At 39.0% G+C, this 24,309-nt stretch overlaps 3 protein-coding genes across 7 annotated transcripts; 2 read left to right on the top strand and 1 right to left on the bottom strand.

Moving 5' to 3' along the window:
* The first annotated feature begins 1,632 nt into the window (after positions 1-1,632).
* LOC112715645 (mitogen-activated protein kinase kinase kinase 1) lies at positions 1,633-23,445 on the top strand. 5 transcript variants are annotated; one of them, XM_072204885.1, is made up of 9 exons: positions 1,633-3,176; positions 3,868-3,952; positions 4,156-4,218; positions 5,194-5,351; positions 6,199-6,271; positions 6,401-6,460; positions 10,012-10,122; positions 10,370-10,615; positions 22,804-23,445. In XM_072204885.1, exons 1-8 carry the CDS (start codon positions 2,002-2,004, stop codon positions 10,580-10,582), a joined length of 1,938 nt encoding a protein of 645 aa, XP_072060986.1. In that variant the 5' UTR covers positions 1,633-2,001; the 3' UTR covers positions 10,583-10,615; positions 22,804-23,445. The 5 variants fall into 5 exon arrangements, with proteins under 5 accessions (XP_072060986.1, XP_025623208.1, XP_025623209.1 ...); XM_025767423.3 differs by lacking the exon at positions 22,804-23,445 and adding an exon at positions 11,080-11,876; XM_025767424.3 differs by lacking the exon at positions 22,804-23,445 and adding an exon at positions 11,400-11,876.
* LOC112715647 (uncharacterized) lies at positions 12,426-15,279 on the top strand. The gene is made up of 3 exons (XM_025767426.3): positions 12,426-13,045; positions 13,344-14,131; positions 14,232-15,279. Exon 3 carries the CDS (start codon positions 14,350-14,352, stop codon positions 14,995-14,997), a length of 648 nt encoding a protein of 215 aa, XP_025623211.1. The 5' UTR covers positions 12,426-13,045; positions 13,344-14,131; positions 14,232-14,349; the 3' UTR covers positions 14,998-15,279.
* Positions 15,964-17,271, bottom strand: LOC140175658 (uncharacterized). The gene is made up of 2 exons (XM_072204188.1): positions 17,071-17,271; positions 15,964-16,950 (listed from the first exon to the last, which is right to left on the bottom strand). The coding sequence occupies exons 1-2, from the start codon at positions 17,269-17,271 to the stop codon at positions 15,964-15,966; spliced, it is 1,188 nt and encodes a 395-aa protein (XP_072060289.1).
* Positions 23,446-24,309: the final 864 nt, after the last annotated feature.

Consider the following 24,309-nt stretch of genomic DNA (forward strand, 5'->3'; position numbering starts at 1 on the left):
GACAAAGTCATGCATTTTTATAGAAATAAGTGTGAAAGATCATTGATAAACCCCAAAAATCTATACAAGATAAACCCTAAAAATTGGGTTTATCAATGTTTCAAGATATTGGGATGTTACAAGAAGTGAGTGAAACTGTGTCATAAGCTTTAGTGATCACAAAGTATATCTATAATCATTGCTATCCGCTGTTCTTAATGAGAAAATTTACAGGTAGACAGGAAATACTTCGTCCGACTCCAACTCGGTTTGCCACTAATTTTATTGCTTTGCAAAGTATTTTGGCTCAAAAGGATCCTTTGAGAACTATGGTGACCTTTAAAGAATGGATAAACTCAGCTTGCTCCAAAGAAGCCAAAGCTAAAAGATTTATGGATCAAGTCTTGGATTATAAATTTTGGATTCAATACACTGATATTGTTAAGTTTACTGAGCCACTTGTTTGTGTTTTACGTATTGTGGATAATGAAGACAGAGCTGCATTGAGTTTCCTTTATCAAGCTATTTATAAGGTAGAGGAGAAATGGTGAAGTGGTTTCAAAAAAAAGGAAGGTTGCTAATCCTTATTTGAAGATGTTAGATACGCGTTGGGATTCACAACTTCGGAAAAATCTTCATGCCATTGGTTATTGGTTAAATCCAGTTTTTCGATTTAATGCTGAAGAATTTGAAAAGCACAGGCAAATGACTTCTAGCTTGCTAGATGTCATTAAGAAATATGCTTATGGTGATCCAGATTTGAATTCTAAGCTGACAATTGAGATGAAGATCTTTAAGAATGCTAAACAAGATTTTAAAAGAACGTCTGCAATACGTGAACGAAGCACTATTATGCCAGGTGAATTTCTTCATAAAATTTGTCTTTTATGATTGTGAAGTATTTATGATTTGATATTTATGATTGTGATCTATTATTCCTTTTTTTTTATGTTAAGATCAATGGTGAGAATCTTATGGTTGTGGAGCACCAAATTTACAAAAGTTGGCAATTTGTATTTTCAGCCAAACTTATATTTTTCAGGTTGTGAGTGTAATTGGAGTATTTTTGAACACATTCACTCAAAAAAGAGAATTCAGTTAGAGCATAAAAAATTTAATAATCTTATTTATGTTCATTACAACTTAGGTTATAACAAAAGCACTTTTTTAATTATTGAAGTTAAAAGCATTATTTTAAAATTTTAAAAATCATAAAAGTAATGAAGTATATTGACAACACAGGAACTAAATGAAAAAGCAAGTTTATGATCCATAATGCTAGATCAACTGGATTTGAAAGATGATCGGGATGATAATGGAATTAATAATTTTGTGAAAAATACAAATAATCAAAATAAAACTAATCAGTATGTAAGTCTACATTTATCAGATGAAAACGAATACTCCAATTTTAAAATCACTGATTGAATATAATTCATAAATTGTTATTTTTATTATGTTTAATTATTATGTTTATTTTTATATTAGTTATCTTAGAATTTAAAAATAAATTATTCCTAAAATATTGATAAAAATATATATTTTAAATTTTTTAAATTTTTAATTATTTTATATTTTTTATTTACCTAAAATTGATTTTATTAGTTTGTCCAATAATTTATGGATTGCTAATAAACCAATAAATTAATAAGTTGATATCTCGGGTTACAGGCTTACGACTATGTCTGCATGCACAAAGGGAAAACTGGACGCCAAGTCGCCAACCCAAGTCACGCTTTTACGGTAAACGTGGCACCGCGTTTTCTCTCTCCCCCGAGGCCCTCTCTCTTCGTCGCCGTTTACCAGTATACGCATACAGTCTCTCGCCACTGAAACCCCTTTTTTTCTCCATTTGCAACGCTTTTCCCTTTTTTTCCTCTCTTCCTCAGCGCACGAAACCCCGATTTCGATCAAAACGCTTCGCAAGTAAACATTCAAAATCCAAAGAAGAGAAACTATTCAAAACGCGAAATCCCATCAACAACACTGTTTTGAGTTTTCATTAGATGGATTTAACTTGCCATGAATCACTTACCACGATTTTTAGGCCGTAGGAATGATAATAAGAAGCAAGACGGAATGGGCGTGGATCCCAAGAAGGCCCGAATGTCAAAGCCCCGTCTCGAGCGCCGCAACGCCGCCAAGCACTTCGATTACGACGCCGGCTCATCGTCTTCGTCGTTCAATGACTACTCCACTTTCTCCTCTCACGGCAACGGCGTTTCGGTGCTCTACACGCGCTCGATGGAGTTCTACGATCACAAGAGCTTCAGAATCGAAGGCGTCGAGGGCGAGTTCGACCGGATTTGCCAGAGCCTCGGCCTCTCTGGCCCAGAGGACTTCGCAATTCCCGCGGCGGCTTGGGAGGCCATGAAGGTTCGGTCTTCTTCGGATATTCTTCCGAGGTTGAAGCTTCGCGACTTGGATGAAGTCAAGGAGAGTGAAGAAATTGGGATGAAGGAAGGTGAATTTGGGGATAGTTCCCAACCTAAGGCTCCTAATCCGGTTACGGTTTCTGATCAATGCGTTCAAGAGATTGCTTGCAGAAGTTGCTTCACTCTCGGTGGTTGCGTTGGCGGAGATGATGGAGTTGAAGTTGGGGATAATTGTGAGGATAGCGTTACGGTCTGGGCTTCTGATGAATCTGTAAAAGACGGCGGTGATCGCGGAAACTACAACAGTACTGTAACTGCTGATACTGGCTGCAGCAGTGGCAGTGGCAGTGGCGGAGGTATCAAGGGCTTTCGGCCCCCTATGCTGAAACCAGCGCCGGGGAGTAGGGTTTCGGTTGTGGACAACGCGTCCTCCACATGGGACCTGTTGAGGGATTTTCCTTCACAAGGTGAAGGGAAGGAGAATTTCGTGGAATTCAGTGATTCAGATGATGATCATCGAGGATTGCATGGTGAATTAGAGAATAGAGAAAAAGAGGAAGAGGAAGAGGAAGGAGGTAGAGGGGGTGATGGAAAGAGAGAAGAAGAAGAGAATTCATTGAGATTCGCAGAGATTGTTGCGGAGCTTACTGGGTCATGTTCTTTCACAACTTCGAATGGAGATGATTCTTCTAGCACTACCACGGATCCTAGGTCCAATAATATATCTCCTAATGGAAGATTTAAGCGTATTATTACCCACTGGCAGAAGGGTGATCTTTTGGGTCGCGGTTCCTTTGGGTCTGTCTACGAAGGAATTGCAGGGTGAGTGTTCTCAACTCTTAATCATGTTAATTAGTTTATCATTATCTGTTTCTGTTTTTACCACAATAACAACCTTATCTATAATCTGTTGTGAAGAGTTTTACTATGTTTCCCTTCAATGATTCCAGGGAATATATTTTTATCAAAATTTTAGATTTGTAAACCTTTTTACTCCTTTACGATTTGCTCTACTATGCAACCTTCATATTGAAGTTTTAATATAATGTTAAATTGTTAATATGTTATCCATTTAGAATGTTATAAGTAATTTCTATTATCCATCTATTGCTCATCCTGAATAGGAAATGTACAAGAATTATGACACTAGTTGAACTGTCACATAGTTGTAAATTTAGTATAGTTAAATTAATGCGCTGAACATAGGTGACTTCAATGCCAGCAAAAAGTTTAATGGTTTGCCTGTTATGTATTTAAAACCATAGGTATGGGAAACTATTGAAAATGTATACTGTTTAATCAGATTGACAAAACTTCTTGAAAGGCATTCATCCTAAGAGCTTATTGTGATTTGTGAGGAATAAATATAATGTAATGAGTTTTCACATGCTTCATCTTTTGATGTTGTTTATGTATAGAGCTCTTAAAATAAATGAAGTCTTTTTTTGGCACAAATTCTAAGTTACATAAGTGCTACTTACATGATTTTCATACCTTCTGATTATCAATGTAGGGATGGGTTCTTCTTTGCTGTAAAAGAAGTTTCACTGCTTGATCAAGGGAATCAGGGAAAGCAAAGTGTCTATCAATTGGAACAGGTACAATAGGCTTGCTCTCTCTCTATTTCTTTATCATTTTTGTTTTTATGGTTTTCTGTTCCACCTCATGCCTTATGGAATTCATTAATGCAAAATAAAAAATTAAAAAAGATGCGAAAGTTTTCTAACCTAGTCTGTCTACTCTCACTAATATTTGTCCTACTATATTTTTTCTCATTGTGCCCTTTCTTCCTCTGTCCCAGGAGATTGCACTTTTGAGTCAATTTCAACATGAGAATATAGTTCAATACTATGGTACAGAAATGGTACTTCTCTTTCTCTGTTTTCTTTTTCCTTCTGTTTCTTTATATGTTCAATTTGTTATTTTCGTTGTGTACCATTCTTGAATCCATGTTAAACATTTTAATTACAGATTGTTCTGAAAATATAATGACTTAGTCTTACTTGTAAATCATTTTAACTGTATGCTTGCAAGTATAGTGGAAAAATTGCTGCTAGGGTGAGAATTAGTTTATATTCTGGACAATGCTTTCCCCTCGAGTAAACATATGAGTCTATTATGTTATGTCATGATAGGCCATGAGTTTTACTCTTCACAAGGATCCACAATACTGAAGGGTGGAGGATGGTATCATTCTCATACCATGTTGAGATTTTGGAGTTTAGAAAGAGAAGGATAAAAGAGAGAATATAGTTGATGAACAGATTGATATGAATAAAAAATTTGATATCACCGGATGTTTTAAAGTAGATACTAGATTGCATTTAATCCCTAGTTATAATAGTACTATTAAGAAGGTGAGCCTTGGAACAATGGTTGAGTTGTCTCTGACCTCAAGGTCACAGGTTCATGTTATGTAATCAACCATTGATACTTTTATTAGGTTATGCTACCTATGTTACACTGTTTGGGTGCTGCCCTTTCTATAATGGTACTATTATGGAAATAATCATGAAAGAAAAATAAATATCAATACTAATCAATCTTAAGAGATCATATATGATATTCCTTGATTTTTAAGGTATGCTGGTTGAAAAACTATATAGATAACTAGGATCCCAATACCATCAATTGGTATCATAAGTAAAGCTTTAGTTATCATTCTGGCTGTTGTCAAATTCAGATTCTGAGTTCATCAGTTATGGACAAGTCTAGCTAAATCTTCACTGTCCTATTGTATATCGATCTTTTTATTTTTGTTAGCTTGTATTGTCACCCTATAACTACAGTCTTGGTTATATTGTAGTTTGTACCTCAATTTGCATGCTATTTATTGCAGGATGACTCAAAGCTGTATATCTTTCTTGAGCTCGTAACCAAAGGTTCTCTTGCAAGCCTCTACCATAGGTATACCCTTCGAGATTCCCAAGTATCTGCATATACTAGACAGATTCTGCACGGCCTAAAGTATCTTCATGATAGAAATGTCATCCACAGGTGATCCCAGAATTTATTTTATTTATTTTTTTTGTGGTGTAAATAACTTCAGTGTAAGGTAGTCTTGGCCAAGAGTCATGAGTCATGTTTGTGGTCATTGACTTCCTTGCTTCAAAGAATCTTGTACTTTTGCTTGCTGGTCAAAAGTGCAATATAAATATTCTTTTATTGTTATTGTTATTGTTATTGTTGTATTTGTGTTTCATTTTCTTCTTGTTATTGTCAATCACTTACTCGTATTTGTGTTTCATTTTCTTCTTGTATTGTTGATCACTTACTTTGGACTGCAAATTGTTCCATATATTAAGCCAAACTAGAGAGGGAAGATGAAAGTTGTTCCATATATTGAGCCAAACTAGAGAGGAAGATGAAAGTTTTATGCGGTAGAAAATGTTTTTATCACTGAGTTGTGCTTGCTATTCTTTCATTTCCCCAGACAAAAGTACCCTTATATGCTATTATGCATTATACTATTTTTGGAGGACTAGTGCTTTTACAATAATTGATTACTTCAAACTTTTGTTGAGGATTTATTTCTTAAAAAGGCAAAATCCTTTCCATCAATGTAGACTAGATCAAGGTTAACAAATTTGAGGGATTCACTAAATGCAGAAGCCTTGAGCTGAAGATGTAGAGTATAAAGAACATTTCCACTTGTCATTGAAACTTGAAACTGCCCAACATAAAAGTCATGTGAAAGGAGTTCCACTTTTTGAAAATTTGATGAGTACTTGAGTAGAGTTGTATCATTGAGTTAAACCCAATTTCTTTAACATCTTGATTGTGTTTCTATGTCATTTATGTCATCTTTGTAAGTGTAACTTAATCATTTTCCTCTGAATCAAAGGGATATTAAATGTGCAAATATTTTGGTCGATGCAAATGGATCTGTCAAGCTTGCCGATTTTGGATTGGCAAAGGTTACCTTTTTCAGTTCATGCTCCTCTCTTCCTTTTCTTTTTCTTAGTACTTTTTCTTTCAGATATCTGAACAATTTTCATTTCCAAATTATTTATGTTTTCTGAAACTGTTTTGTGCCTCGTGTTTAGGCAACCAAATTGAATGATGTTAAATCAATGAAGGGAACAGCATTTTGGATGGCCCCAGAGGTTTGCCTTTAATCTTGTCTAATGACGCCTTTTGAATGAAAGTAACGTGTCATACAACTATTATAAGCTAGGTGGACTTAACATGGTATTAGAGTATATGCTTGCTTTGCTCATATGTGAATTTTCAATGGTCTTCATCTAATTAAACTTTTCTGAACATGATATCTAATATAATGACATGATTTTTTGCATTATATATGACAGTTGTATTATCACATAAGATAGGGATCTTGGAGTACCTTAGTAAGTAGTTCTCAAGTTGATTTTTGATCCATAGGACTTGTTTGCAACAACTTGTGCTAGCTACATACTTTGCTTTAGCTGTTGATAGTGCAACAGCATTTTGTTTATTGTTTCTGCAAGTGATAAGACAATTTACAAAGAAACATCAACTTCCATTAGTGCTTTTTCTGTCAACCTTATCTCCTGCAAAGTCAATTTCTGTATATCGCATGATCTTAGTACATGTATCTTTTTTATACCATAGACCAAGATCGGTAGTATCTTTTTAATATCTCAAAATCCTTTTAACAAAAATAAAATGAGATTGTTTAGGATTTGATTGAAATTTAAAACAAATGCCAACACTTATCTAATATTGTAAAGGAAGATGACAATACGGTTAAATAGAGTGGGTTATGATCAACTACTTTCTAGAATTAGTAAGCTGTTAGCTAGTGGTTAGTTGCTAATCAGCTCTGTGTATTGGTGGTCTAGTGTGCTACGTGTACTAGTGTATCAATAATTTATGTATACTAGTGTGCTATGTATTGGTGGTCTTGTACACTATGTATTGGTGATCGACTACTTTATGTCCACTTTTTATATATTAAATATATGCTAAAACATAATAAAAATAGAATTAGTTGTCATGGCATGCTGTTTATAACTTAGCTAAAAGGTCTTGGGTTCAAGTCATCGAAATAACAATAATTTTTTTAATAGATTATACTTAATGAAGGGTATTTTAGGAAAGAAAGTTGGACACCAAACTATTCCCATATCCTCTTTATATAATAAAAGATAAAAGATAAAAGATAAAAGATAATAAAAGATAAAAGATAAAAGAAGAAGATAGATGCTGCACCACTATTGTGATTAATACACAGATTGTAAACACAGTACTCAAGTGATATTGAATGTTCATACTCTTCACTTTTCACTCATCTTCCTTGCTCTCTTTCTTCTACCAGCTCTGGTGCTTTTAGTTCTTTGTGTTCAAACAGATCATTCAAGATCTGTTATTGGTTCCATCTCAAGCTCTTCCATGGTATGAAGAGCCTCAATTTTTCTTTTTTGTTTCTTGATACTAAACCTATGTCCCTCACTCTTGTTGATTCCTCTGCCAAAACATCCATTGCTCCTATCAGTGAGAAATTGGACGATAACAGTTTCTCAACATGGCAACATCATGTTTTCTTACTTTTCAAACTGTTAACATGGAGAAACACACTTATCCATCCAAGATTCCTCCACAGTTTTCTACAGATGCCGAAAAGGTAGCAAATACTGGATCTGCTACCTTTAAGGAGCGGAAACAACATGATCTCACACTCATGAAAACACTATAAATTATTATTATGAAAATTGCTTCAAAAAAGAAGTTATGAAAACATTTTACAGCTTCTGAAATTATTGTTTTAAGATATATCACAAATACGAACTATCTTAGATTTTGTTTGTAAATCTAGTGCATGATGAAACTATGTTTAACATATATTACAAACAAACTTAAAAGACTCTTGAGGTATGAAGAGTTCACAAAAAATGAAGAATGATGAAGAACTCAAGTTTCAACTTTGAAAACAAGGCAGCAGTAATTCGCTTTTTAATGGATCTTTATGTTCTTCATAGGGTCCTTCATCTTGTATTTAGTGTTCCTTGGTAAAAAGGATGTTGGAAATCCTTTCTTCATAACGGACAGCTTGATTTTTTAAAGTGTGCAAGTAGTACAAGCTTCTTTTTGGCTGGTATAGTCCTTTTAGCAAATATGGTAGTCCTTTCTGTACATGTAGAAGATGAGTAAGAAATAATTTCTTTTCAGTGTTTTAGCTCATTGAGCAAGTTCATACTTTGGAGCCAAAATATATCTGTTGAATTTAAATGCTTTTTCTGAGGTCTAGTTGTGTCCTTTTATCCTGCATCTGAGGTCTAGAAATCATGCTTTTGTAGCCTGAGATGTGTATTGAAGTTAGATTTATGTTCTTTCGTTCATTAATTACACCATTTTCAAGTCTTATACATTTCTGATTTGCAGTTAATTACTTAAGAGATTGAGCGAATCATTAGAAATGAATTGATGAAATTTTAAATTTATATTTGTCATTTGTTAATCATCAAAATTCAAAACATAATTTGAGATTCGGAACTAACAAGAATATGATTGTTTCAAATGGAAATCCTACTATACAATGTCGAACATGGACGTTGACTTATTTTGCACTTATTGAAAGGGTTATTAGAAAGTTAGAATTATGGAATGATGGAGCATAGCATCAAGATCTTATTATATTACAAATTTACAAGGTTTTGCACATATAGAAAAGCATCTATTCACATTGACTGTAAGTTTTCTCCAGTTGATTTAGTAAACATCAGGGCTATTCTGGACAGTCCTAGACTATTACCGAATTTCACATTTTTCTGTTTCTGTTTTTGTATTTGTATTTGTTTTTTTTTTTTTTTGTTTAGTTTCTTGTTTTAAATTCATATTAAGTCTTGACCATTGTGATGAATTAATGGACATAGTTCATGGCAGTGGTTCTGTATTTATGTTTCTTTTTCAAGAATTCTTTTCTGTTTGTAATTTGATAGGAACTGAGATCTAGCAGAATTAGGGATTTTATTGATGAACTAGGGATTGTGATCTTATTGAAGTATACTGTTGGAACCAACTCTGGAAAGAATTTCCCTCACCTGAACTAACAAACTGAACAGATTTTTCTCTAACCGACTAAAAGTAACTAATCCCTAGTATTTATAGGCAGCAGCTAGGCCTAGCCCTACTACTCCTAAACCTGCTAACCTAGCTTAAAAGGAACAAACAACTTGTTTCTATCATAATTAATAGTGTTTGTGCCTCATCACATAGAGGGCCTATATATCCTTTGGGAGCCTGGACATCCTTTATCTCATGAGTTAGCTCTTAGGGTTGAGTTAAGATTACTCAATTCTAATATGGTATCAAAACTTATTCTATGTTTGTTAATGAGCTTCCAGTAGATTCCCAAAGTCTTGGAAACTTCATGCTTCAGATTTATAGTCTTGAGCATGAGAGGGTGTGTTTAGAGTTTCCATTTGCCTAAAGATAATATGTAGGTAGCTTTTATAAGATCTTGGATATCCTTCACGCCTTGAGCTATCTTTTAGGGTTGAATTCGATCCACTCAATTCTAATTTAAAGTCATTTATTTTGCCTTTGGAAATAGAAACCTTGAACATATTGGGCAAGCCTCCAAAGTAGAGGGGACGAAAATCCTATTCTTTCAGATGTTCATTAGTGATTTATTCTCTTTCACTAGATGACTATTGATTATTGTTGTAATATGCAGGTTGTGAAAGGAAAAGCCCGAGGTTATGGGCTTCCAGCTGATATATGGAGTTTGGGGTGCACTGTGTTGGAGATGTTGACGGGGAAAATCCCATATTCTCACTTGGAATGCGTATGTATCCTATAATGATTACCACTTTCATTCCCGTCATGGTTTCCAAATTCAATGGGTATACATATAACCCAACATTGTTTTTCTTCTTGCTTTCCCCTTTTTTTCAATGGAACTACCTAAGTTTTGACTACCTGATTTTAGGTTTAAATTCTTTTTCTTTTATCTGTAACAATTTCACAGTAAAATTGCATTGCTCGTGGTTAACTTTTGAGATTTGAATATTTGACGAATCTTGTCACAATAGATGCAGGCACTGTTTAGAATTGGAAAAGGTGAACCACCTCCGGTACCTGATTCTCTTTCAAGAGATGCAAATGATTTCATCCTGCAGTGCCTAAAAGTGAATCCAGATGATCGTCCCACGGCTACTCAACTCTTAACACATTCATTTGTCCAACGGCCACTTTCTCAGTCATCTGGCTCTGCATCTCCTTTCATTCCTAGAAGACGGGGTTAAACCTGTGATGTCCAACTATGAAAAATACTGAAGGTAAAGATTGTTAGATCAGATCTTATTTTTCTAATTTGTATCCCGCCTTGTTCTTTTCTTTTTTTGTTTTCAATAACACTTAAATTCATGTTGAAAACTATTCTGATGGATATCCATCCTTTCAAGAACTTCGATTCATTACTCATGATTTATTTACTTATTTTATTTTAAGGATGGGGCAGTAAACCATGTTCTAAAAGATTTTACTGCTGACAATAAAAATCTTGAAAGATTGAAACAACAAATTAAAAGACCCCACGAAGATAGTAAAGTTTAACAAAACAATCCACTCACGTTTCTTTGAACAGAACATACTGACATGCCATCATACATGTTTGCCATGCCAGCATTTTCTGTTAATGGAAATAGGGCAAGCCAATGCCTAGTCCATTGTGTCTAACTTTTCCATCATTGGTAGTTTGTCTGATATTTCCATCTTTTGAGGTCCTTTTCGTTGGTGTCAGAAGCTTTCAGAGTCCATTTTTATGGTTTCCTGAAGGATGGGGACAATGTGAAGATCCTTGAAATTTTAGTCTGTGTGTAATCGGATGCACATATGATCGCAATAGCCTTGTATTAAGTTGTGTGGGGGACCAAGCTTGCTATCATTATTTGCACCAAATCATCTATCTGAAAAATAATTTCGGAAAAGGAACAAAGTCTTTCTAACTTGTCTTCTGTGGAATTCCCAACATCAAAGCTGCATTGTTGCATATTACTGCAGCATAGGTTGATGTCATTTTCTCCATTGTTCTATTCTATTCTCTTTTTCTCTTGGTGACAGATCCGTCCTCCATTGGATTTTAAATATCTCCAATGTTCAGTCTTCATGTTGCTGGAGTTGGTGTAGGATGCATTGTAGTAGAAACTGTTGATCGGTTGTGCTGTTCAGAGTTTGTTTACTTGTAACATTAACCATTATTTTAAGCACCCTTAGGGATCTAACCTTCATATAGCTCTCCAGAGAAATATCAATTTGCGTATCATTATTTGAGAATTATGCTCCACATGTGTGTAACTAATTAATCGATGATCATTTATATATGTCGAGCCGTACCCAGGTTTTCCTATTTATTAGTTAACAGGTGCGAGAGCTTGAAGGCTAAACTTCTGGGAGGTGGGAATAATTTGTAAAAGTGTTGACCAATTATTTGTACATAGTCATTACCTTCCATTAACGAGCTTTTCTATAATGTATACATATAAATTCTCAATATTGTTCTAATTCTCAACATATTGTATGCAGTTGTTTCTTCTCTTCTATCTTAGCTTCTCTAATGCTTATTTATGTAATTGCTGATTATTATAGCTGGTATTTAATAGCATGAACTGAGTGGTGGATGGTGTGGAAGATTTAAATATCATCCAATCGTGATATTTGTATCTCACGGAGCAGAATACTTGTATCATGATATTCCTTAGTTTATTAATTAGGTAATTGATGTTTGTCTCTCACACCATAGTTTATAAATTGTGAACTATTATTGATGGTGACACTACGCTAATTAAAGTAAAAAATATTAATATTAAACCATAGCTAAGTCATTAATTAACATGATTTTTGTTCGTGTCGTCGGGTCTCGGACGGGTCGTCGTGGTTGCACGGAATGTAAGGTGGAGTGAATAGGACTGGATCTGGGTAGCTGGTATGGGGTGGATCTCTCGAGCTGGAGCTGGTGTGCAAGGATTGGGGTTTTACGACCTCCCAAGCTTTTGATTGGATGAGGGGGAGCCACCTGTAAAAGGGACTTCGATGACCAAGTCAGAAACCTTACAAAGTGGCAGTAAAAGTAGGGAATCGTGACGTACCTGGGAGGGGGGGGGGTAAGGCCTTCTCCTTATATACTCTGAATCTAGGGCGGATCCCACAAGGTAGGCTTGTCTTCCAGGAAGTTTTTTCTTGTAGCTGTCATGCGGCTAGCCGGTAGGGAGGTGTTCGGATATTACCCGCGGTTTGGGTGTTGCTCGCCCGCCGGGTCATCACTCAGTTGGGCTGGGCCGGAGTAATGCCCCCAACGTGCTAGCTGGGGCGTGAGCGCCGTTGCTAGCGCGTTCTATCCACCTCGAGCTATATCATTGTTGGGTTGTCTGTTCGTGATAGGGGTGTGCCCCCAACACGCGAAAGTGCATCGTCGTTTTTGGAAAATACCATTAGTCGCCTCGTTCTTCGTGCTAGACATTTAATGCCCTTAACTGCAGATTTAAATCCTTGGTAAAATGTCCATTCTTCCCTTGCCTTTTGTGCTACTCTATCATCAGTTGCACTTTAGTTTTTTGTGCCTTTCACTATTCGTGCTCAAAACACTCCCTTTTTCCCTCTTTCTTCCTTCCTTTCTGCAACTTCTTCCTAATTGTCTGAGTTCAGGTGTTCTACTTTGTTCTTGCTCGATCCAGGCTTCTTCTTGCTGTACTTTCGCTCATCATTTCCTGGTAAGTCTCACCCTTTCCTTCTTTCTGGTGTATAAACCTTGTATTGCCACTGTCTTTTTTCTGCCTGGAATGTGTATAGTTATTTGCTGCTATTTGTTTTTCAAAGCTTTTAGGCCATGCATGTGTTTTTGGATCGCTCTATCATTAGCTAGACTCTAGAAAGGGTTACCATTAGTTTTCGTTTTTTTCGCCCTTTTTTATAACTGTAGATAGGCTTCCTGCAACTGATAGAGTTGGTTCCGAGTTTTCCTTTTTCCGAGCTCCCGATCTTATTGACCCGGTGGTACTTCCATTGTAGGTATGACGCAGTGTCATGTGGCGAAGGCCCCCGTGGATTGGTACGCGTGGGTTACGTCGGACATAAAGGACACTCCTTCGCAAATAACCGTGGAAGAGTTCACGGAGTTCCGCCAAAACGACCAATTGGGCGGAGGAGGTCCCGGGGAAGATAATTACGACGTATTCATTCCCACGGATCGGGAACAGATCTGCCACCTCAACTTAAACACTCCCCGGGTTGCTGATTGGATGTGGTTGTACATAGCCATGTTCGCCAGCTTGGGGGTTCGTATACCCTTTTCTCCCTTCCAAATGGTGCTATTGAACCAATATGACATTGCGCCGTCGCAACTTCATCCAATTAGTTGGGCCTCCATCCGATGTTTCGAGATTGTCTGCGAATATCTCGAGCTACTGGTCTCGGTGGAGGTGTTCTTGTGGTTCTTCGTCCTAATAAATCCTTCCAAGGAAGGGAGAGCCAAGAAAGGGTATATGTCTTTCCAGAAAGCTCAGGGTAGGCAAATTTTTGGGTTGTTCGGAGACTTCTTTCATGGTTTCAAAGAGAAATATTTCAAGGTGCGGCCTCTCGAGGGTCGGCATCCCTTTTGGTTAACTTTGGAAGGGAAACGCCGCATCCCGACTTACTGGAGCTTTGGGCTGGGTCCAATGCTTTCACTAAGGTGACTTACAAAGGCCTGACCCCTCAAAATAAAAAGGTTGCCGACGTACTGTTGGTTATTTTTGGCAAAAACAATGTTAACCCCTACCTTCTTATGGGTGATCGTTATATGGGTATGGGCTATAGAGGTGAGTCGTCGTCTAGTCGTATGTTTCTGGTTGTCATTGCTCTTTTGTTTACTTACTCATTTTACCTACTAACGAGCTCTTGTGTGTTGTGCTTTGTCAGTGTCGATGGCTGGTGAGTAGGTTGGACTTGAAACATTATTTCAAACGTTTCTCGTTGGCGATGGAAGCTCTACTACTCAGACGAACGAGCCGATGCACTCTCCTGCTGTTGAAGTGCAATGCTAACCTACCCAAGGGGAAGTGATTGGAACCAGCACTGGACCGGTCTCTCGACCAGTGGTCGAAGAGAGAGTGCGGGGCCCGAAGTCGTCATTGTTGACAACCCGAGAAAGAAGAAGTCGACTTCGAGCCTTGAGGGAGCCCTTACTGTGATGGAAAAGAACTTCGATGCTGGGAATTTCATCGACTCTCAACTCCTGCCCAGCACAGAGGACTTTTTCCATGGCGGCGATCTTGCCTCTCAGGCCAAGTGGGTGTACCGCACCTTGCTCCGGGCAGCCGCCATAGCAAGGAAAGCGGAACCCGTTCTGGCGGGGGCTCAGACTCTGGAGAATAAGCTTCAGTCATCCGTCAATGCTAATGAGAAGTACAAACTTGAGGTGAAGTCGCTACAGACACAGCTGGCCGCCGCTGAGGGGAAGGTGAAGACTTCTGATGCGACGGTTGTGCGACTTACCGAGCGAGAGCTTACTTTGGAAGGTCAGCTCAGCGTCGCGCAGAGTCAGGTTAAGGAGCTGGAAAAGAAGCGTGACGTAGATGTCTCGTCTGCAAATGCAGCCAAGGCCGAGGCCGCCGATATGAAGAAAAATAGCAGAGATAGTGAAGCATGGTCGCAATGCCATCAGGGCTATCGAAGAGGCTATTAAGGCTCAAGTGAAGCTGCTGTCTCCCGACTTTAATGTCTCAGCTATCAGCGCCTTGAAGACTATTAAAAATGGCAAGATCGTTGATCTCCTGAAGAAGTATGACTTGTTGCTTTGTAGTCTTTTTTTTTTGCCGCTTTTGGCTGCGTTATGTACTTTTGGTCTTGTAGTTTGTTTTTTGTGAAACATTTTATCGCTTCGTCGCTTAATCGTTGACAAAACGAAGCCGGAAAGTGACTTTATTTTCCAATTATTTGTTATGGCAACAGTTTCGTAGCCGCTTTAGCATAGTGTTTCACGATTTCAATGGCTGACGGGGTGATCAGTCCCGAGGAGCTGCTTTTTTATTAGTTCGACTGGTTGTAGTAGCCGTGAGATGCCTTTAAGGCAGCAAGCTAATAAAAAACGCGATAGGCATTCGTCGAGAAGAGACTAAAGTATATTAAACTCATGAACTAAACAAGCAGGTAAGCATGTAATAACAAGTATTCGGTTAGCAAATGAACATAAATATTAACAAGGGAACATAAGACGGGCAAATGAACATAAATATTAACAAGGGAGCATGAAGCGGGTGTTACTAAATCAGGTCGTTGTTTGACCATGGGCCTGCTGAGGCTGCTAAGAGTAGAATCTCCTTAAATTCCATGCGTTCTAGGTCCTGGGCACTTCTTTCCCGTCAAGTCACTTTAGCCTGTATGCTCCGCTGCCGACTACTTCTGTTACTCTGTACGGGCCTTCCCAATTGGCCGCCAACTTTCCTTTCCCTCGGCGTTGTACCTCAAGGCTATTCTTGTTTCAACGCCGCTTCTGACAAGTGCGCCATTTTCCTGGTTTCGTCGATAAGATCCTTTTCCACTGCTTCCTCGGGTTCGGTTCTCCTATCTTCACGGGTATTACTGCGTCGACTCCATAGGTGAGTTGGTAAGGCGTCTCGCCAGTAGAGGATTGCGGCGTTGTGCGATAGGACTATAGGACCAACGCTAGCTCTTCCACCCGGGCTCCGTTTCTCTGGTCGAGTCGCCTCTTAAGACCCTGGAGGATGACGCTATTCACCACTTTGACTTGGCCGTTGGTTTGAGGGTGTTCAACGGAAAAGAACATTTGCTTTATCCCCAAGCCAGCAAGGAACTCTCCAAACTTCTTGTCGGCGAACTGTGTCTCGTTGTTGGATATGACGACCTTTGGGACTCTGAACCTGGCTATTACCTGCCTCCATAAGAACTTTTGGTAGTTTGCGAAGGATATGCTGGCTAGCGGCTTAGCTTCCACCCACTTGGTGTAATAGTCCACGGCAATAATTAGGTATTTGACCTGTCTCGGTCCGATGGGGAAGTGTCCCAAAAGGTCGACCCCCAGCTGAGCGAAAGGCCCAGAGGCGATTAGTAAATTCAGCTCCGCTGCTGGGGCTTTGTGGAGGTTGGCGTTTTCCTGGTACTTCCTGTACTTCTTTACGAACTCTTGGGAGTCCGACATCATTGAGGGCCAGAAGTAGCCAGCCTTGACAAGTTTTTGGGCTAAGGCCTTCCCTCCGATGTGTTGGCCGTAACATCCCTCGTGGTCTTCCATTAACACGTAGTCCATTTGGTCGGGAAGTAGGCATTTCAACAGAGGTTGGTTCAGTCCCCTCTTGAACAGTTGTACTTGGACTATAACATACCTAGCCGTCTCTCTTCTTAACGCCTTCGCAGCCTTGTTGTTCCCGGGGAGTCTGCCGTTTTTCAGAAAGTCGAAGATCGGATCCATCCACGAGGGCACATGGGCTGTTTGGGTTAAGTAGAAAGTGACAGTTGGTTCTTTCACTAAACCCTGTATGAGGGATTGGTTCCCTGCTCCTGGCTTCGTGCTCGCAAGGTTTGACAGGAGGTTAGCTCGGATGTTACTCTCCCTGGGAACATGCTGTACAATGACCTCGTCAAATTCTTCACTTAGTTTCTTGACCCTTTCCAAGTATTTCTGTAGCAGGGAGTCTATTACTTGATACGTCTCGTTAATTTGGGAGGTGACGACTTGGGAATCACTACATACTTCTACTTTAGTCGTTCCGACTTATTTGGCCAAGAGTAGACCAGCGACTAGTGCTTCGTATTCTGCATGGTTATTAGACACCGAGAACTCGAATTTAATGGACTGCTCGTATATAATTCCGGTCGGGCTTTCTAGGATCACCCCTACTCCTCCGAACGTCAAGTTGGAAGCTCCGTCCACGTGGAGATTCCACCGTGTGCTCGGGACTTTGTGAGGATCTCCCGTTACATCCACTAAGAATTCAGCCATCGCCTGGGCCTTGATTGCATGTCTGGGTTCGTACTGCAGGTCGTACTAAAACAGCTCGATTGCCCAAGTCATCATTCTTCCCGTCAGGTCGGGCTTCTATAAAACTTGGTGGATCACCTGATCCGTTCTAACGATTATCCGATTGATGAATGGAAAATTTATGGTTTAGAATTTCACAAATAAATTCTCGTTGCAAGTATAGTTTCTAAACCAACTAAAATCTTTTCATACAAAAATTTATTTGTCACAAGTAACAAACCCCTAAAAATAATAACCGAAGTATTCAAACTTCGGGTTGTCTCTCAAAGGAATTGTAGGAAAGTGTTCTTGTTAATGGTTATGAGATGTATATTTTGGGGTTTTGGATAAAGGTCAAGAAGAGTAAATTGCAAGAAGTAAACTAATAGCTGAGAAAGCTCTTGGCAAGGCATGAGAGCTAGAAATCATATCCTTATTATCATCATCAGTTGTGATGAGAATTATTCATCGCTCCCACTTAGTCAACCTCTAAGTATGAAGGAAAGTCAAGTGGATAAATCAATTTGATTCCTTAAGTCCTACTCAACTCATAAGAAAAGACTAGAGTTAGTGGAATTCAAATCGATTAGCAACTTTTAATTATCAATCAACAAGAGACTTTGATAACTCAAGTGTCACCAATTACTCAACCTAAGCCCAGAGGAGAAAATTCTACTCTAACTTCCTTCCAAGCATTTTGTCAAACACTTGGAAGGCATAAAAGGAAAGCATAGCAAAATGACAACAAGAATAAAATCTAACAACTATTAATTGTAAAGAACTAACAACAACAATCAAAGAAGGCACAATTAACATGAATTACCTCAAATTGCATTAAAAGAAAATGAAAGGAACAAGAGTGTATCAACAACAAAGAATACAAAATAAGGGAAATGATTACAAAGGAATAAGAGAACAAGATGTAGCAACAAAAAATTGAGAAGGAGAAGTAATTGAAAAGAAGAATTAAAGCCTAGATTTAGAGAAGAATTAACCTAATCCTAATCCTAATTCTTGAGAGAAGTGAGAGCTTCTCTCTCTAAAAACTAACTCTAAACTAAACTAGTTAATGACTTGTGTGGTAACTAATTGATTACTTCCCCTTCAATCCTTAGGTTTAATAGCATCATAAGTGAGTTAGATTTGGGCCTGGAAAGCCCAGAAATCACCCCCAGCGGATTTACTTTAATGAGGTCACATGCGAGCATCGATGCGTAAGCGTCGCTTGGAATTCTTGCTTCCACGCGTGCACGTCATGTGCGCGTACGCGTCGTCATGTGACTTCATATCCCACGCGTGCGCGTCTGCTGCGCTTGCGCGTCGATCTCAGCATCTCAAATCCTTGGTTTTCCATGATTTCTCCACTTTGCATGCTTTTCTCTTCATTCCTTTGATCCATCCCTAGCCTTCTCAACCTGAATTCACTTAACAAACACATCAAGGCATCTAGTGGAATCTGAGGTGAATAGAAATTAATCAATTGAAGGCCTAAAAAGCATGCTTTTACACCTAAGTATAATTTAGGAGAAAATTATGAAACCATGCTATTTTCTTGAATAAATTTGAAAACAGTGGATAAAATCCACCTAAATTAAGCACAATATGTACCACTAAAGAGTGGTGCATCACTGATTCCCCTGGAAATATTTCTGCAACCTTCTGGACGAGGTTCGGAGCGGAGATGCCAGCTTTTCCAATTTACTTTACCTTAGCTCCGCCCCTCGTAGCGCCTTGCCCACAAAGTAGATTGGCTGTTGAGTTTTCCCTTCTTCTCGTACTAGAACGGTCGCCATAGTCTGCCAAGAGTACGCTTTTGAAGTGGTTGAAGGCCTCCTCACACGCCAGGGTCCATTCAAAAACTATTCCTTTCATTAAGTTGAAGAACGGGAGGGCCTTGGCTGCCGACTGATGGCGGGAAACGCATCCGCTCAAACTACCGACAAGTATAGCAGGTCGCATCAAGTAGTAAAACTCAAAAGAGTGAGGTCAATCCCATAGGGATTAATGGATCAAGCAACTTTAGTGAGATTATATGTCAAGTCAAGCAAAATATTGAGAAGAGTTTGGTGAAAATTGATTAACAGAATGTAAATTGCTTGAAATGTAAATGGCAAAGAACTAAACAACTGAAACGTAAAGAGCAAGAAATTAAAAGGGAAAGAAATATAAATAACAAGCAAGAATGTAAATGACAATAGAAAGTAAATTGCATGAAAAGTAAATGGGAATTGGGTGCTGGAAATCTTAAAGAAAGCAATAAATCAAAGCAATTAAAGGAAACTCACAGTAAGCAAAGTGAAGAGTAACAGAGAGAAAAATTCATTAGGGGTTGGAGATATCATAGTCCATCATGAACCAATGGGTGCCAACTCCCTTCTCAACAATATGAGTAGATCTATGGTGGATTGTAATTGATTGGATCCCAATTTCTTGGCAACCCAATCTCTCTAATATCCATCAATCTTGCCAATTCCTTGATCCAATTGACATGAGAAGAGGTTAAGTGCATGTCTCTCATCCATAAGTCACACTAACTCTCAAGATCTCAATTCCTCCGGAATGGTGTTGATCAAGAGAGTTGTGAGAGATAGAGCTTCAGTTCTAATTTTCATGATTTCCCTTTCGAGGCTCACATGGGAATTCAATGGATCCAAACCCCCTTCCGGAGTGAATGGATCAAATCAAAACAGATGTTATCTCTTAGCTACCCAAGCGGATTGAGAGGAAGAAGATGTTCATTCAATCATGTGAATTACAATAGAGCCTTTCCCCTAATGAAATTGGGGTTTAGTTGATCATCGTTCTAAGAATACTTGCAGAAGATTCTTATTGCATGAAAGTAAATTGAATGCAATGCGAACTTAAACGTAAAAGTGCAGAAAGGTAGAAGAGCATAGAATTGAAATTGCATGAAAATAAATGAAACTCAATACAAACTAAATTGTAAAATTGTAATGAAGAAAAAGCCTATCAAAAGAAACTAAAATTCTAAGCTAAGCTATTTGGAGTCTCTAATCCTCCAGCCTTCAGAGCCTCTTTTCATCTTCAAAAACTCTTCTATTTATACTCTTCTTCTAGTACTTGGATGTGGGCCTTGGTCTTGATTGAAGTAGTTAGGAGTGACTTTTTTAGTAACGTTGACGTTGGGATTAATTCACTAACGTTCACAAGTTTGCATGGGTGCATTTTGGAATGAAATTAGCCTTAACGTTGGTGACCAACGTTTGTGTAAAAACGTTGAGTCAAACGTTGCATGTAAAAATCTTTTCGAGCGTTGCCACTAACGTTGGACTCAACGTTGGTGGCAGCAACGTTTATCATGTCACGCGTACGTGTGACCCAACGTTGGCGTACAAATGTTAAAGTTCAACTCACAACGTTGGCGCACCAATGCTCATCTCACACGTGCGCGTCACCCACACGTACACGTGGATTGTCAATTTCCTCACTCATGCGTACACGTTGCCCACGCGTGCGCGTCGCAGCCATTTTTTCCAACTCCAAAATGAAATTTTTATTGAAGACGTTGGGGGTAACGTTGGTTCACCAACGTTGATACCCCTTTTTTATAACGTCACCAGCAACGTTGGTGAGCCAAATGGCCATCAACATTGCACCGGTGAGCCAACTTTGGCCACCAATGTTGCTTTCTCTGCTTCTTCCTTGCTATTCATCTGCTTCTTTTCACCTATCATCAATCAAACAAATGCATCAAAGTCTTGCCATAATCACAAGATTTTTGCATCATTCATAGCATCAAGTAAATCTTGCATAATTTTTATGAAAATGCACATAATAAATCATGTTCGTTGAATCAGGATATGCATGTAATTCTCATCCAAATGCTTGCTTATTGCCTAAGAAATGTATGAAAACCAAGTAAAAACTAATGAAAAAGTCTTGTGAAACTAGCCTAAGATGTCTAGGCATCACAAACACGCCGAGAAAATGGGACAAGGCTGTGAGTCTCCCGGCCAGTCTCTGAACATCCTTAACCCATCCCGGGCTCGTTATCTGTAGGATCGCTTCGCACTTCTCTGAGTTGGCCTCGACCCCCCTCTGGGTTATCATGAAATCCAAGAATTTTCCGGCCTCCATAGCAAAAGCACACTTGAGCGGATTAAGACTCACGTTGTGTCGTCAGAGGGACGCGAACACGGTTTCTAGGTTTCCCACGAGATCCTTCGAGAGGGTGGTCTCGACCAGGATGTCATCCACGTACACTTCCACCGACTTCCTAAGAAGGTTGCCGAACACCTTGTTCATAAACCTTTGATAGGTGGCCCGTACGTTCTTTAGTCTGAACGACATTACCCTGTAGCAATACATGCCTCCTGGCGTTATGAATCCATTTTTTCCTCGTCTGGTCTGTGCATTGGTATATGGTTGTAACCAGAGTAGGCAACCCTGAAGCACAGAAAATAGTATCCCGCGACCGCGTCCACCAGAGCATCAATGTTGGGGAGGGGAAAGAGTCTTTCTGGCATGCTTTAGTGAGGTCGAAGTAGTCTACGCACATCCTCTACTTCCCGTTAGATTTCTTGACCAGGACTACATTTGACAACCAGGTCGAGTAGTCAAATTCCCAGATGAATCCTGCTTTTAACAAGATGGCCGTTTGCTTGGCCACCTCGTTGGCTCTCTCTTGAGACATCTTCCTTCGCCTTTGAACTGAGGGTTGATACGTGGCATGTTGGCTGGCGTCCAGGCGAACAGGTCCCCGTTAGCTTGAATAATATCCATCAAGGGCTATTTCAAGCCGTGGGGGAGGTTTCTGTTCACGAATATGAACTTGTCCTCCGAGTTGCCGACCCTGAATTTTTCTAGGTCTCCTTGGTGTTCTGGTCTTGGCTTGTCATCTTCTTCCTTATGGAGAAGCTGGCATTGTGGCATGCGACTATCGTTTTCAGATTTCCCCTAATGGATCCCACCGACCCATCGTCAGCTGTGAATTTCATTACCAATAGTTTAGTACATATTACCGCTCCGAACTCGTTGATTGTTTTCCTCCCCAGGATGAGGTTGTAAGCTGTGGAGTCCCTCGGAACAACGAACGCTGCCATTAAGGACCTCTTTCCCTGACCTCCGCTTATGGAGACCGGGAGAGAGATGATCCCGTCGGGCTCGATAAAGTGATCGCCTAAGCACGACTTCTGTCGTCATCGGATCGATCACGTTCTCGCCTCCTGGGTTCCCTTATGAATTGCGAGAACTCCACCAGCTTGCCTTCAAGGATTGTTTGTTCCAGAGCGTCCTTTAAGTCAAAGCAATCTTTGGTTTTATGGATGAAAAACCCCAATTTTAGGGTTTATTTTGTACGAAATTTGGGGGTTTTATCAATATTCTTTCACACTTATTCATATAAAAGGCATGGTTTTGTGTTTCCATCCCAATTTTGCTTCATGGTTGAAAACATGCTCCTTTGACCTTAAATATGCTATATTTTTAATCCTCTTCTATTATCATTCGATGCCGTGATGTGTTTGTTAAGTGATTTCAGAGTTTATAGTGCAGGTATGGCTTAGAAAAGAGGAAGGAAGCATGCACAAGTGGAAGGGACATGAAAAATGGAAGATTTGGAGATTTAGCATCGACGCGTACGCGTGCCTTGCGCGCACGCGTGGATGTATGATGCTGGAATTGGCGCAAATTGCTGGCGCATTCGCGTGGATGAGCAAAAATCCCATCGACGCGTACGCGTGCCTTACGCGTACGTGTGGCTTAAAAATCTCATCGACGCGTAAGCGTGACCCACGCGTACGCATGACGCGCAGCACGTGACTTCATTAGTGAAATTGTGCCTAGTGATTTCTGAAGAGCTTTAGGGCCCATTCTAGAGGAATTCTGAATGATAAAGACCCAAGATGAGCAAGGGAATAGAGGGATTCACACATTTTTAGGGATTTTTAGCTAGTTTTTGGAGTTTATGTTCTAGAGAGAGAAACTCTCACCTCTCTAGGTTTTGGCTTTATCAATTTGAATTTCTCTTGGATCCTTTGGTTAGATCTGAATTTATCTCAAGTTTACATTGCTTTAATTTGTAGATCTCATTCTTCTACTCTTGTTTTTGTGTTCTTCTTACTCAAGTTATTGTAGATCTTGGATTTGGATCTTGTTTCTTTTGAATTTTATTAATGCATTGAGGTATTTCATGTTCATTGTTGTTAATTGCTCAATTGTTGTTAATTGTTTGTGGTAGAAAACTTTGATTTGAATTTTCTTCTCAATTTGACAATGTCCTTCATTCTTGTTCACCAAGTGTTTGAGAAATTGTAAACTATAGTTATGGAGCAGACTTTTCACTTTTGGATTGGGGGTTGAGTTATTGGAGACACTTGAATTGTCAATGTCCTTTATTGACTCATAATTGGAAATTGCTAATTGATTCGCATGCCACTAAAGCTAGTCTTTCCTTAGGGGTTGACTAGGACTTGTAGACTCAAATTGATTATCTCCACTTGACTTTTCTCCATAGTTAGAGGTTGACTAAGTGGAGCAATAACTAATTATTGTCACAATTGATGGAGACTATGATGATAGGACTTCGAATTCTCACCCCTAGACAAGGCTTTTACATTGATTGGTTGTCATTCACTTTTATTAGTTTGATTTCTTGGCTCTCTTATTTCAATTGTTAATTGCTCATTGTCTCAATTTATGCTTATCTACTTTCCTTTTACTTACCTTGAAAACATCAAGAGAACTCCTAACCAATGATGTGCATCGTAGGGAATTCATAGGGAGAACGACTCAGGATTCTACTCCCGATTATTGATTTTTGAATTGTGGTGACACATTTTCTAAATTTGATACGGGATTGCTTGTTGATTTAGACTATACTCGCAACAGATTTTATTGATAAATTCTATATCGACAAAATATCTCGCATCAATGGCCGAAACCTTGTGGTAGTCGCAGTAGAGGTTTTTGTTTCCTTCAGTTTTGTCCTTGAGCTGACGAGGCTTCGACAAGATACATTTGTCGGCTAACTGCTGGTATACTTCAGTGATCGGGACCATT

The sequence above is a fragment of the Arachis hypogaea genome, chromosome 10 (genome assembly GCF_003086295.3).
Source record: "Arachis hypogaea cultivar Tifrunner chromosome 10, arahy.Tifrunner.gnm2.J5K5, whole genome shotgun sequence".
NCBI lineage: Eukaryota > Viridiplantae > Streptophyta > Magnoliopsida > Fabales > Fabaceae > Arachis > Arachis hypogaea.

What these genes read in the sequence shown, in the direction of transcription:
- LOC112715647 (XM_025767426.3), top strand. Translation starts at nt 14,350, where the DNA reads ATGCTAACCTACCCAAGGGGAAGTGATTGGAACCAGCACTGGACCGGT.
- LOC140175658 (XM_072204188.1), bottom strand. Translation starts at nt 17,271, where the DNA reads ATGGCTGAATTCTTAGTGGATGTAACGGGAGATCCTCACAAAGTCCCG. An exon ending in ATGCAGAATACGAAGCACTA is followed by an intron (nt 16,951 to 17,070) that starts GTCGCTGGTCTA and finishes TCCCTGCTACAG; the next exon opens with AAATACTTGGAAAGGGTCAA.
- LOC112715645 (XM_072204885.1), top strand. Translation starts at nt 2,002, where the DNA reads ATGAATCACTTACCACGATTTTTAGGCCGTAGGAATGATAATAAGAAG. An exon ending in GTCTACGAAGGAATTGCAGG is followed by an intron (nt 3,177 to 3,867) that starts GTGAGTGTTCTC and finishes TTATCAATGTAG; the next exon opens with GGATGGGTTCTTCTTTGCTG. An exon ending in CATTTTGGATGGCCCCAGAG is followed by an intron (nt 6,461 to 10,011) that starts GTTTGCCTTTAA and finishes TGTAATATGCAG; the next exon opens with GTTGTGAAAGGAAAAGCCCG.